Raw genomic sequence first — 15353 nt, 5'->3', positions numbered from 1 at the left:
GTGAGTGAGAGCAGGTAGCGGAAGTTATAGGTCTGGATAGGCAGCCCATGATTGTAATTGACTGAGACCGTTTATGAAACCACACACTTGTTAAACTGCAATAAACAAACAGAAGTTCATGTTCCAGTTTAACCCTGGCTGGACTCAGTAATTTCCCAGGTAGGGCCTGGGTGGTGGCAGCGAGAAATAAAGTGGTGGCACAGGGATTAATAGGTGGTGAAACGTCCGGGGACCCTGTGTGATCGCCACAGTCCTCTGGTTCATCTTAAACCAGCTAAAACATTGCTGAAACTGGCCACTAGTCCCGCCCTTCCCCCTCTAGCCTCTCACTCTGGATCCTTCCCAAAGCAGACAAAGCCTGCATTGAGGGGGGTGGTCTTCTCCTCCTCCTCTGGACCTGCCTGCCCTATTGCTCAACTCTCCTCAAGTGGGGTATCAGAGGGGAAGGAGAGCCAGCAGGACCGAGACTTCCCTGCTGCTGGGTAGAAAAGGCAACCTCTGACTCCTCTGTGTCTGAGTCTGCACTCCCACTGTGACTCTCAGCCTCTAACCTGTCCTGGAAGGCCTTCCTTCTCCTGATCCCCACCTTGATTCCTCAAATCCCCTGTTTCTAGCGCCTCCCAGCTCGTTCCTTCCTCAGACTGCTCTTCAGCATCCCACCACCACCACCACGATCTGGGATCTAAGTCGTCATCTTCTGTGTCCTCCACGGTGGGTTCTTGGGTGGGTGACTCCCACCATTCTTTCAAATCCAGCCAGTCCATGACGCAACCATGCCAAGCTTTATTACACATAAACTAGGTTTTCTCTCCCTCTCCCTTCCCTTGCTAAGAGAAGCCCACCCAAAGCTTTTTGCAGAACCTGAAACGTTCCCTTCAGAAACACCACCTTCCTTTCAGTATATAAACCATTATTTTATTTTATTTTGCTATTTTATAAAAGAAGAAGATAAACTGAGATGATTGGAGACCGAAACTGTGGTCCTTGAATTGACCTCTAGGGGCTTCTGCTCTTCATCTGAAGTCTTTTGATTTGGCTGACAAGACTAGGGAGAGACTTAAGGAATCAGCAAATCTGAAATGTTTACATGCTAGTGAGGCTTGCCTGGAGCTACAAAAGCTGCTTACATTTTGGGGGGATGCTGTCAGCAGAAGATTTCTACAGGGTGCAATTCTACACTAGCGAAATCAGCCTCCCATTGAAAGCATGCTATGTTCAGTCAGGGTGAGGGAAGGCAGTGATGTGACAGCACAGTTGTGTGGAGGAAACATCTCTCTGCACTGATCTTGAGCCAATGCTGTTGTTTGCAACTTTTAAATGTAGGGAAGGGAAAAGGTAATGGAAGTCGTGTGATATGAAATAATAAACTGGAAAGCAGCCATCTATTTTGAACACAGCCTTTTACTGTTTTCATGGCTGATGAGCGGTGACAGTGTAAACAGTGGCTTATTGGCTCTGAGTTGTAACTCCGTATCTGTGCTTTCAGTAGGAAAGTAGGAAAATTGGAGGGCAATGATTAGTTCATTGCTACTAATTTATTTCTTGCCTTTTCTCTCTATGAAGTCAAAGGGGTTGTGCACAGGCTGCCTTCTGATGTAGGGTTTATTTTTAAACAAGCCTGGTCAAACCTTGACCTCACACACTTCTCCCTCCCTCCCACTCCTCCAGAGCAGCCATGAGCTTTTGCTTCTGTATTTGATTAACCACAGTTTAGCTTTACATCCAAACCCTAAACTGTGGCTAAACATAACTATGTCTAGTTAAAACAAACCAGCTTCATATACCAAGGTTTGAAGTTGGCTTGCTCTCTTGAACTGTAGCTAAGGCAAACCTTAATTTGTTTGGGTTTGGAGGAAACAGTGAACAACATCAACACTGAAGGAGGGAGAAAGCACGAACCCAATTATCAGTTAAGCTCAATCTGATAACAAGAAACTGATACACCCAAATGAGCTCATAGTTCCCCAGGTAACCTAAACAACCGAGAGTTTCAAATGCTGAAATTTGGGCTTTTTTCTGGGTTCCTGTTCTTTTGCTTCAAAAGTGCAATTACAAATAGATAAGAAAATACATGGGTCTTTTAAAAAGCTACTTAAGACTCTTTCAGTATCATCTAATATGTATATTACCTTTATTTGTAATAATATATATATATATATATATATATATATATATATATATATATATATATATATAAAAAACTAAGCAATGCAAATCTGGAAGAACGACAGATATAAACACTGATCAGTTTTGCTCAAACATAAGCAGTACAGTTGTGCCCCGCAAGACGAATGCCTCGCAAGACGGAAAACTCGCTAGACGAAAGAGTTTTCCGTTTTGGAGGTGCTTCACAAAACGAATTTCCTATGGGCTTGTTTCACAAGACGACAATGTCTTGCGAGTTCCTGCTGGTTCCCCCCCTTTTTCTAAGCCACTAAGCCGCTTATCAGCTGATCCGATCAGCAGATAAGCCGCTAAAAGCCGCTAAAAGCCGCTAATAGCCGCTAAGGCACCACTGTAATGCAGAAACCTACCACCCACCTAGCCTGCTGCAGAAACTTGGCCCTCCTAGAATAAGTTGCACATATAGCCAAGGATGATTATTTTAAGAAGAAATCAAGAAAAGGATAAAAATAGACCCTTGAGAGATCAACATTTTCCTTTCTCTTGCTTGACTTACTGACCCGGCACTGTCTGACCCTTTAAACTATTTCATGGCAAACCTTAATATAGCGAGGTTGAAATTTTAAAATGCTTTATCTAAGGAGATTTGATTAATCAGAGCCAATGTCCCAGGCTATGTTTTTTCCATTGTTTGCATAAGCATAGATATAACATTCCCATAAGCAGATGGAGATGTCCCTCTCTCTGTACAGAGCTGGGAATGTGCATCCAATAATAGTATCTGAATGAAGAACCATAAATAGGACATGAATCTGGATAGATGGACCTCTTTGACATTTGTATGTCAAATTGTAAAGAAAGAAATTAGGGTTTGATTTTTTCCCCTCCCACTTGATATTTTAAGTAAAGATGTATTTCTTCTTCTACAGTGGTACCTCAGTTTAAGTACTTAATTCGTTCCAGAGGTCCGTAATTAACCTGAAACTGTTCTTAATCTGAAGCACCACTTTAGAGTGCAAGGTAGCCCTGGGGGGCTGCAAGGGGAGAAAGAATTGGAAAAAGTCATCTCCCTCAAACCACTGGTGCTCTGGATCCAACCCTATGTATGCAGAAGAGAAGTGCTTTTTTTTTTGTACATGATAAAATTCACACTTGCATATATGAGCCTGGCCCATCAATCAGCTCTGATTCCCATATAGCCTTGACCCAATTCCCCTAAAAAGTCCCCTGCTTTTCCTAGTTAATGTAGGTAATGTCTCTGTACATTCATGCTTTGTTCTCACATACCCTCCATCATTTCTCCAATGAAAACAGGGACGTCCCATTCCATCGTGATAATTATACCCCACACATCTTATTGGGTTGCCCCAGCACTCTGGACAGCTTCCAACATATATAAAAACACAATAAAACATTAAACATTACAAAAGCTTCCCTATACAGGATTGCCTTCAGATGGCTCGGGGGTCGGATAACTCCATATCCTCCAACATTTCTCCAATGAAAATGGGGACATTGTAAGGCAAAGCGGGACATTCTGGGATCAAATCAGAAACTGGGACGGCTTCTCTAAATCAGGGTTGTCCCTGGAGGGTACTGGTCTCGCCTTATCTGCACCAGGTACTCATGAGGGGGCAAGCCAGTTCAGCGGTTTTACAGCACCATGGAGAGCTCCAAGTGAACAAAGGCCGGAGGTGAATTGCTGTCTCATAAGCCTCTTCCTCCTGTCCATTTCCCCAGGCTTGAACCCCTTGTCCTAAAGGTGAGGGCCAGCCCCATGACCTGCACAAAAAAGCACTTCCTTGTTTTTCTGTGGAATCCTGTTTGTCACGCTTCCTTTACTATTGGGCAGGTGCAGTAGCATGGAAACCACTCAATTCCTCTGGTGAGTCAGGTTTAGGGAACAACACCTGTGAGGGTCCCTGCCTCAGGTTTTGCTAACTTGGGGGAACCAGAGGCATGTCCCATTGGCTTTCAGCCAGCAGCCTTGGGATCTGTTGTCTATGAGGCACCAGCATCAGAAGCTTGCTCCAATTTACCAGTTGAATGGTACCTTTATATGCACAACATATAAATATAGCACAAGTCTTAGGATGGCTGTGCCCCATCCACAGTATTTACATACTCATGCATCAGCTGTAGTCTCACCACCTCCCCAATTAACTAGGATTCTAGATGTGGAAAGCTTTTGAAATGTGGAGAGCATGAAATCACCCGGGTTCATGTTGGTGTTGTGCAATCCCAGGATCAGTGGGATTCTTGCGATTTTGAAAATCAGCTCATAGACCAAAAGGGCAGGAACATATCTCTCATCACCAGTACCCACTCACCTTTATCTACACCTGCTCTAGAAACTGCATCGTTCAAAGGAAATGCAACATCTACAATAAGGCAGAATCTGAGTTAACTTTAGCCACAACCTTCAGCATTATATATATATATCACAACTTAGAGCTTTCGCTGTGCTCTTGTAGGTGTGGCTTGTCCCATTCATTTTGATGGAGGGAGTAGACCCCCATATGCAATGCAATTTCAATGCAATGCAATGCACACACTTCCTCCATTGAAATGAATGATAAGCAGGGTAGCTCCATATGTGTATTAGAACTCTGGCAACCAATAATAAATCTTTAGATCAGATTGTCTGCATCTAACAAGAGGTGTATCGTATGGACAGTGTCCGGAGGAGGTCAGTAAAGAAGGTGGAGGGCTTGAAAACTAAATTCGTGAGGAAAGGTTGAAGGAGTTGGGTACATTTAGCCTGCAGAATAGATGCAGTACTGTAGCCATCTTCACATAGCTGAAAGGCTTATCACAGAGATAATTGAGATAATTTGTCTTCTGATGCAGGGCCTGAACCAATGGGTTCAAATGCCAAGAAAAGGGATTTTGACTAAACAGAAGGAAGATTTCCTTAGCGATACAAGCTTAGAAGAAGGTGGACGTATTCTTTAGAGTGCATTAAACAGATAGCAACCTATCAGAGATATTGCAGAACTGGATTTCCTACATCATTAGAGTTGGAGTACAGTGGTATCTTGGGTTAAGTACTTAATTTGTTCCGGAGGTCCGTTCTTAACCTGAAACTGTTCTTAACCTGAAGCACCACTTTGGCTAATGGGGCCTCCTGCTGCTGCCGCACCGCCGGAGCACGATTTCTGTTCTCATCCTGAAGCAAAGTTCTTAACCTGAAGCACTATTTCTGGGTTAGCAGAGTCTGTAACCTGAAGCGTATGTAACCTGAAGCATATGTAACCCGAGGTACCACTGTAGATGGTCTTTTTGAAGTCCCTGCCAACTCTGCAATTCTATTATTCTAAATGGACAACTTGAATTTATTAAATTGACCCATGACTTGGATGCATGTTAAATGTTTGAATCCCCTGCAAGTATTTTGCAAAGTTGAGGAACCTTGTTGAATACGTATCTGCTTTCAAATTTCTTCTACTTTGCTTGGATGGATTAAGCCAGATGTCAAGCTTTCATTTCCCCACAGGAGATTTTCATGATGTGACTGTGGAAATGTCAGAAAGTTGCCTCATTTGCACAGATAATTTATCCTGAATCTGCAAATAAGCTTTGAGGCGATGATTTAATCTAAAATGCATTACCAGTTCAAAGCGTATTAGTACATGCTTACTGAAAATGGCTTGGCATTCAGGCTTTCTTCGTCAACATTAATTGAATTAAATTACCTGCAGTGAAATCAGAGCCTTTGAGGGAAAGGAGAAAACAGCAAACTTTAGAAGGGAGACAAAAATAAGAGTCAAATATGTATGCATGTTTCCTCGCATTGTGACATCAAGGGACGGAAGGCAACTCTGGAGCAGGTGAACTGAAGGGTACAAACTGATTTCTGTCGGGTAAAAAAAGAAATACAGACCCAGGGAAATCACTGCTACATTGTGAAGAGAAATAGATGAGCCTTACTATCAGACAGATGGCAAGAGAGGAGAAACACCAGCAGACAAAAGCAGAGATTCAGAGGGGGAACTCAGCCTGGGCATAGAGATCTCAACTCAGTAATGAGGAAGGCAAGCTTAGCTGAACACAAAAGGTGTAGCCAAGCATGAAGAGAGTGACTTGAAAGCAGACAAAGGGTGTGAGCAGAACACAACACCCTCAGAGCAAGCAACCTGAGGACCATTTCAAATTATAGCAGGGAAATGAATGGGAGGGTGGAGGCGACGTAGGAATAGAATGATATCATGTAACCCATATCTGTGTGTGTAGCTTTCGATATAGGCAGCCATGCAAACTGCAACATGACAGCAACAGGTGGAAGCATGGGCATTGCCAAGGGGGGGGGCAGTTGCCCTCCAAATCCCCAAAAAGTATTGAAAAGCATTGTTGTTGTTGTTTAGTCGTTTAGTCGTGTCTGACACTTTGTGAGCCCATGGACCAGAGCACGCCAGGCACTCCTGTCTTCCACTGCCTCCCGCAGTTTGGTCAAACTCATGCTGGTAGCTTCAAGAACATTGTCCAACCATCTTGTCCTCTATCATCCCCTTCTCCTTGTGCCCTCCACCTTTCCCAACATTAGGGTCTTTTCTCTTCTCATGAGGTGGCCAAAGTATTGGAGCCTCAGCTTCACGATCTGTCCTTCCAGTGAGCACTCAGGGCTGATTTCCTTAAGAATGGAGAGGTTTGATCTTCTTGCAGTCCATGGGACTCTCAAGAGTCTCCTCCAGCACCATAATTCAAAAGCATCAATTCTTCGGCGATCAGTCTTTTTTATGGCCTAGCTCTCACTTCCATACGTCACTACTGGGAAAACCATGGCTTTAACTATACGGACCTTTGTTGGCAAGGTGATGTCTCTGCTTTTTAAGATGCTGTCTAGGTTTGTCATTGCTTTTCTCCCAAGAAGCAGGCGTCTTTAAATTTCGTGACTGCTGTCACCATCTGCAATGATCATGGAGCCCAAGAAAGTAAAATCTCTCACTGCCTCCATTTCTTCCCCTTCTATTTGCCAGGAGGTGATGGGCCAATTAACTGAGTTCCTGCCTCCCCTAGCAGAAGCCTCCCCCTCAAACAAAAGCCTCCCCCCCATAATGTCCTCCCCCCCCCGGGAAAAATTTAGCTCAACAACTCCCCCCCCCCAACAAAAACCATGGTTGGAAGGAGCAATAAAAGCAGGCAGGCCAGTATCACATGTGGGCAGAGCAAGCAAGTGGGCAGCTGGGTAGCCCAGGCAGGCATTCACATGTTCTGTGTCACCACTGCCGCCAGCTGCCTGCCTGTTTGCCTGTGTGCACAACAGGGAAACCTGGGATTCAAACAGGCAGGAGGCCCAAGGCTGCTGGCCCAGGCAGACCTGCAGGCGTTCATGCACTCCCCATCACCATGGTCTCCACTGCCCACAATTCACCCCAAACTGCCCCCATCCCTTCACAGCTCCCTGCACTCTCATATATCCCTTTGGATATCAGGAGGAGAAAGGCTTTCACCCTCATGGGATGGAAGGAGTGTTGGGGGGTTTGTGTGGGGTGTAAAGAATGGGGGTTTGGCAAGGGTGTGTGGAGTGGGCAGGGTTGGTGAGCAACATATTTCGTTTGACCCTTATTTTGCCGATGAAATGGAAACCCACCGTTCATATTTTTGTAAGCTGTCACCCTTAACAGTTGTTAATGAAACAGCAACATTGTCAGTGATTGATTTCTTCCTTCAGCACAACAGGCAAGATTTCAGATTTGACTGCATGTGGCCTTAAATGTGGTTCTTTTATATTTACAGGGATTAAGCATCTAAAAAACCAGAATGACACGGCCTTCCCGGAGGAGGATGAAGGAGTCAATGAAAGAGATGAGGAGTGGAGCCCGTAACTGGCTCCAAGCATCTTTGGGAAAGTCCTTCTTGTCAATAACTGAACTGCTAAACTTTCTGTACTTAACGTGGAACTCTATTGCTTGTCTTCCTGACCCAAACCCGTCTTCACCTCAGTACCCAACAGCAGGAGGATTTCGTGGTGGAATTTACAGCAATTTGCAGAATCTGCTTTGTGGTACTTCATAACTGGAGATAATGGTTTCTTCCATTTCTTTTCTAGCCATTTCCCCCTTGCATTTGTTTTTAATGACTTCAAATATGTCGTTTGCAAACATGTCGAGTCCTTTAGTGCTGCCATTGCTTAATTTCTGAATGTGAGCTGCAGTCTAGAAGATCAGCTGCAAATAGTATAAATTTGAATGCTACAAAACTGTGCTAAATAGGCAGAGCATGCCTTTTAAGGGCCCCATGACAATCAATCAAAATAATATTGATTTGATCTTGAAAGAAAATTACAACCAAGCCTTCTTAGGCCAATATTAGCCCACTAGGGTGTGCTCACAGGGGGCCACCCGAGATTTTGACTACCTGGGGCCTCCACAGGGTTTAATCTGGCACAGCCTTCCATTTGAATTCTGTGTGGCAACAATGTCAGTGGTCTTCTGTTTGAGGATACTATTATGGACTGGGCCTTTATGAATATGCTTTTAGGTTATGTGTTTTGCCTCACTGTTTTCATGCTGTTTTAATTGATCTGTGGCTTATTAATAACGGGATGCTTTTCTTGCCACTTTTCTGATCTTGTAGGCATTGAGACATCTGGCATTATTTTTTGAGGGGAAATGGAGAGGTACATATTCCATTGCCATTGAATTTGGGGGTTCCATAAGTGGCCATGCCCAAATATTTGTTATTTATTTATTGCATTTATATCACACCTTCTCTCCAAGAAGCTCACCGTGGTGCGCATAGTTTTTCTGCTCCTCCTTTAATCCCCACAACAACCTTGTGAGGTGGGTTATGCTGAGAGGCAGTGACTGGCCCAAGGCCACACCAAGCGATTTGGTTTGAGTTATTGTATTTCTATGCCGTTTTTCATTCTGATGAATCTCAAAGCGGCTTGCAAACAATAAATGACAGTAACATAATAGAGCGTCGCATAAATGCAGCATAAATCAAATAAAAATAATTAATGAATCTTCTGTGAGCTTTATGGCTGAGTGGGGATTATGAACCCTGGTCGACCTAAGTTCTAGTCTGACTCTCTCACCATTATACCACACTGACTCTCAACACAGTATCTGGTCCATCTGTCCTCCATAAAAAGCGATTTCCTGGACAGCTTCTCAGCCTTTTTGTTCTGAAGGAAATGAAGCATCAGCAGGCACAGTCCAGGATCATCCACTAAGGAACACCAGGAGAGCCTGTCTGCTGGATCAGGCCAGTGGCCCAGTCCAGCATTCTGTTCTCACATGGGCCAAGCAGATGTCTTATGGGGAATATGGAAGCAGGATCTGTGCACAGCAGCACTTTCCCTGCTTGTGCTTCCCAGCAGCTGGCATTCAGAGACAGACTGCTTCTGACAAAGGAGATGAAGCACAGGCCTCATGAAGCTGAACGGTGGAAGATTCAGGGCAGATGAAGGACATATTCACGCAGCACATATGGAAGTGATAGCTACTAACCTTACAGGGCTTTAAAAGGGGATTAGGCAAATTTGAGGAGGAGAGGGCTATCTATGGTTACTGGCTGGATGCAGTAGAGCAGGGATTCCCAAACTTGGGTCTCCAGCTGTTTTTGATCAGAGATAAGAGATAGATAAGAGATGGTAGATTGATAAGAGATAAGAGATAAGATTAGTGATTGTTAAGAGATAAGATTAGAGGTTGTTAAGAGATAAGAGATTGATAAGAAAAAAGAGTTAGGATATACATATTTCAAAAAGTGAAAATTCAGACACAAAAGTTGTTGAGTTTTTTTTGTTTTTAGCCAAAGTTGTGGAGCAAAAAATGAAGTTTTTCAGCTATTTTTAAGGGAAATCGCCAAAAATGACACTGCCAACATGTCCGGATTTCCCCAGACATTTTTAGCAATTTCCACCCAGACACTGCTCCCTCCTGCGGTATTCTGGCTATGTATGAGAAATCCTGGACGTGTGGCAACCCTAGATAATAGAGTGATAAGAGTTTAGATAAGAGATAGGAGATTGATAGGAGATACAAGACTGATAAGAGATCAGAGATAAGAGACTGATTAGAGAGAATTTAGGGATAGGTAAGAGATTGCTAAGTGATAAGAGATTAATAAGATAGGAGTGAAACACATCTGTTCAGAGTCACGTTTGAACATTGTGTGTGTGTGTGTGTGTGTGTGTGTGTGTGTGTGTGTGTGTGTGTGTGGTTCATCTGAACCACCCTGATGAAGACACATTGGTTGCTGGTGGAGTAATTTCTGGGAGGGGAGGAGGCAACTTATTCCAGACAGACTGATGGAGAGAGGGGCTGTTGATGTCTCACCTTACTTCTGCTGGTTTGAAACAGACATCTGTGCACCTCCTGGCCCTGCTTCCCAACCTCTATGCATTCAGCGATGACAGCTGCAACGAAAGCCTATGTGCATACAGCTGTATTCATGTGAGCTGATCACACAACTGGGCAGCATACACACTCAGGGCTCCTGGTCACACAGAGCTCTTGGAAGAAATGGTTGGGCTCAGCACATATTAAGGATATATGTTTCCATTGTTTCCGTGGAACATTAAGTATCTGCTTAAGTCTCTCCCATTGAAATCAATGGAACTTCGAAGTGTTTCACTGGGCTGGTTGGTGTATTTTCACCTTTTTGCCCTCTTTTTTTTTTAAGTGTGGTTTTATAGTTTTCTTAGCAGTGAACTAGATATCTTGGTTTCTTCTTACATGCTCCCTGTGGCATAAACTCTTCTCTCCTGTGTCTCCCTAATCATGCTAATTATACTGCCATATGTCTCTCTCATATTTCTCCTCCGGTTCTAATGGGACACTGATTCCACCCTTTGAATATGTCATTTGTTTATTGCATTTATCAAGGGCTTCAGCATTATAGGGGCCTTTTAATTGCTTCTGGAAACTCTTGGCAGACTTACTATTAAGAAACTGACATGGAGGTCAACAAGCAATCATAAATATAAATAACATTTGGATTACATATGGGTGTTTGGTTGCTGTCACCCGCCCCCCAAACTTGAAGCTTATTCTAATATATCCATGTAAGGGCTACAATATAATACATGGAGCTGTGCTGCTGCTCTCTCACCAACCCGTGGCATTCCCCCCACATTAAACCCCTAGAGTTTCCCCTTCCCACCCCATGTAACTAGTAAGCTTGCTTTTCGAACCCGGTACCTGAAGCCACCTCTTTGCTATGCTTTGCACCCCTGCTTTCACCTTTACACTGTGTCCATGCTTCTCCCCACCTCTCCTTTTGCGCAACACAGAAGCCTGGATAGCTCAGTTGGTTAGAGCGTGGTGCTGATAACGCCAAGGTTGCAGGTTTGATCCCCGTATGGGGCGGCTGCATTGCAGGGGGTTGGACTAGATGATCCTCAGGGCCCCTTTCCAACTCTGCAATTCTGTAATCCTTCTGGCCGAATTCCCTTGCGCACAAACCACCCACATGGCAACCCCCCTGCATCCTCCTTGCCCACACTTAGCAACTACTAAGCCACCACCCACTCTTCAGACAGCTGCTTTCATGTTCAACCCCATTTCCATGCCACCTGCTCCCTCCTTTTTTGCAACTCCATTTTTACCTTTGCTCTTTTTTTCCTCCGCTGTCCTTACTTTTCTCCACTCTCCCTTGCACACAGGTTACCCCATTTCCATGCCTTATCCTCTCACCTCTTCTGCAGTCACCTTTGCATAGGCACATATCCTCAGTGTTATTTTTCTAGAAAAAGAGGTGCTGGAATTCACCTTGTTCTCTTAGAATGGCAATGGCACCCACCTGAGAGATGCCAGAACCCACCTCAGAGGTGCTGGAACTGAGTTCCAGTGAGTTCCGGCTGGGGAAAAAGCCCTGTATACCCTTATCACCCCCGTTCCCTTTTTCTTCCCTCCTCCATCTTTTTTCCACTCTCCCTTGCACACAGAACAGCTTTATTTTCATACCTCCTCCTCTCTCCTATTCTGCACCCCAAATATCTGTATAATGGCATCATGATACTGGCAGTTTTATTTTCAATTCCTTTCCTAATGATCCCTAGCATGGAATTTGTCTTTTTCATGGCCATAGCACACTGGGTCAACACAGATCTCACCAAACTACAATTCCCATGGCTCTGTAGGGGAGGTTCTGGGTTCAATTTGTAGGTAGGGCTGGGGATGTTCTCTCCTTCAAAAACTGCTGAAATTCAGAAAAACCTTGCCCCATGCAGGAGGGGAAAGGCATAAGCGGGTCAAAAACATGCATTTTGAGGTACTGTACAAGATCACGGCTTTTGGGGGGCAAAATCTTGTTGCCAGATCACGGCAACCAAAATGGCTGCCAAGCTATCACACAAGAAAATGGGAAGTCTCATTTTTTCCGGGACACTTGTGGGGTATGTTGCCCTTGTGTACTATAAGACCTCATTCACACCATGCATTTAAAGTACTATGATACCATTTTTAATAACCATGGCTTTCCCCAAGAATCCTGCCGAGTTTGTTGAGGGTTGTGAGGAGACCCCTATTTCCCTCACAAAGCTACAATTCTCAGGGTTCCCTGTGGAGATGGGATGGTTGTTAAACTAATCTGAGAACTGTAGCTCTGTGAAGGGGATAGGGGCTTCTAACAACTCTCAGAATTCTTAACTGAAAACAACTCCCATAATTCTTTATAGGAAGCCATGACTGTTTAACATGGTATGATACTGGTTTAAATGTATAGTCCTGATATGATTTGGGGGTTCCTGTATTTATTTAGCCTATGGAAATAGTCTACATTTAAGCACTGCGCCCAAAGTGGGACTAGATTGTATCCTAAGTATTTATTTATTTGTTCGGCTTGTATCTCATTTTGCTTAGAGCAGAAGTTTTTCTTATTATTATCACTGCAATTTCCTCAGGAGCACATTTGACAAATACATTCCAGATATTTCCCCCCTCTCCATTATTGACAGCATTTTTATTACTTGACTTATAAGTATAAGATATTATCTGCAACAAATGTCCTCTTTTGTGCTGCGATTAATTACTGAATAAAATGAAAAGCCACTGTTTAGGCCTGCGGACAACGTCATATTGCTTTGTGAGCCGTGAAGCGTGGAGCTGATATTCCAAATTACTGTTTATTATTCTGCGGAAGCAAAGTGTTATTTTATATTGCGTGGGAGCGTTCTGTCAAACCAGCGAACAGAACAAGCAATATCCCTGGGAGACGAAATTCATCCCACAGCCCAGAGATGTCAGTAATGAACAATGTCTTTTACATTTTAAAGGGCTCATCAAAGTTAGGAACGATGCAGAGAATGTCATTAGCTGCCAGCGAGAGCCTGAACAGAAAACTTTTAGGTAAAACATGACATAGTGGCGGGATAATCAGGCTCACCCATCCATATTAAGCCACAAGGCTGGGGACTAAAGCCAATTTCATCTTATTGCTACTGATATAAACCAAATCAGCACAAATCCACATGGTTTGCCATCATGGGCTGTGAGACGAGATGCAAGGCAACACTGCACAAAACGGCCTACTGTGCAACTCCTTACTATCAGCTGTATCATACCCACCAAGTGTCCCGGGCGGGCAGGGAATGGGACACTCTGTTTTTTCACATGAGATCATGGCGGCCATTTTGGGGGCCACAATCTGACATGTTCTCACTCTGGAAAAAAAACTGTGATCACACTCCCCCCCCCCAAGTGCTTTTTTGGGGGTGAGATGGTAACGTGGGGCACCTGACACACCTGGGAATGCATCCTGAAAGACGTGGATCCCAGTTTTTGACCTAGAAAATTTGGACAGTGTGCTGCAGAAGCCAGTCTTCCCCAAACTGCAGATGTATAGGGTGGCAGCTTCCCTCAGCCCCAACCAGAATGGCCAGTAGTCAAGAGTGGTGGGAATTCAGATCCAAAATATCCGCAGGGGCCCAGGTTCAGAGAAGCTGATACAAGCTGAAAGCTTTACTGGGCTCAGGAGTAGAATGGCACTCTGAGGTAGATGAGGAGGGGGAACACAAGGAGGCCATTTTGGTGGGGCTGTAGCTGGGGAACAGAAGTTGGAGGAGATGCATAGTTTTCTTTCTCAGGATATAGCTCCTCGGATACAAAGGTAGGAGCCCTTGTTGCTTCCTGGGGGAAAGGAGCACAGCAATGGGCCCCAGCATTTAAAAAGACATAGCCATAACGTGAACCTCCAGAGACAATTTCAAAATGTCTGAGGTTGGTTCTTGGTTGGGTTGTGTGTGTGTTTTAATTAGACAAAACGAACAAGCCCCATTCGATTTGCTGGTTTTGCTTCCTGGCTTAGCAGTAGAATTTAGGCATACTTGTCAGTGTTTTTCCCACACATTTCCTGGCATCGCCTTTGTCAGCCTCTCTGTGGGCCCAGCCAGGGGAAAACATTGTGTGATGATGCCATAACACACACATGTTGGCTTGTTATAGGGAGATGAGGGAGAACTGTTGACCTGCTGTTGCTGTTTTCAGTGGTAGGTCTGTGTGTCCAACAATCAAGTCTATTTTTGTATGCTCAGACCCCTTACTTTTATACTTTGTTCATTATTGTCAGAGGCAGAACTTAATCAGCAATGCCAAATGATGATAGGTTCCTTATTGCCAGTAGTTGCTTAGCTTTGAAAAGAAAACCCCCCAGAAATGAATGGATGCACTTATACATAATATTCTTGATTATATTGTCCTCTCAGATCCTTAGATAAGAGGGGGGGAAACACATTCCTGCCTGCACACCTTGCTTCCCTGTCCAATGGGCTTGCATCTCCTTGTGTCTCAAATGCTAAATTCTGACACCATTGAGAAAGGGCTTTGTGCATGTGACTATATGTGTAATTGATCCCTTCCCTAGCGCCTGAAAATTCTTTATAATTATGGCTTTTGTCTCTGGTGAGGGATGCCAACATATGTCTAAGGCTACATGACATCATTAGCACAATTCATTAGCAAACTACTGTTAAACCCCACAGTCAATGCAGGTCCAAAACTCATGGTTCAAAAATCAACAGGCAGAACTGAGGAACTGAGGTGGGATCCTCAGCCGACAGATAGCCAGATTGGCTAATGAGGTAATGCATACTTAGTCACTCATTGATCTGACCTCTGCAACAATCTAATGGGTGACTCATGTCTTTGGAACAGGATATGTAGCCGTTATTCTTCTCAGCACAAAATAGTAGCTGATATCTGCTTTCACGATTTGTTAAAGGGGAGGTCAATATATATATATATGGTATCTAATAAATGCAATTGGAATCATTATGTTGTTAT

The 15353-nt window shown here is 44.0% G+C and overlaps 1 protein-coding gene across 2 annotated transcripts in view; it reads left to right on the top strand.

The window, feature by feature from the left end:
• The window catches only part of PPP1R1C (protein phosphatase 1 regulatory inhibitor subunit 1C), a 38062-nt gene extending 28970 nt beyond the window's left edge, over positions 1-9092 (top strand). For both annotated transcript variants that reach the window (XM_083497468.1, XM_083497467.1), the window contains exon 5: positions 7861-9092. In XM_083497468.1, the coding sequence (XP_083353594.1) occupies positions 7861-7875 (15 nt within the window). In that variant the 3' untranslated portion in view covers positions 7876-9092. The remainder of the gene's footprint in view (positions 1-7860) is intronic.
• The last annotated feature ends 6261 nt before the right edge of the window (positions 9093-15353 follow it).

This window comes from Podarcis liolepis (genome assembly GCF_965112155.1).
Source record: "Podarcis liolepis genome assembly, chromosome: 1".
NCBI classification, from domain to species: Eukaryota; Metazoa; Chordata; class Lepidosauria; order Squamata; family Lacertidae; genus Podarcis; species Podarcis liolepis.
The sequence above is the reverse complement of the archived record's forward strand: the minus strand, read 5'-3'. Positions and strand labels throughout refer to the sequence as shown.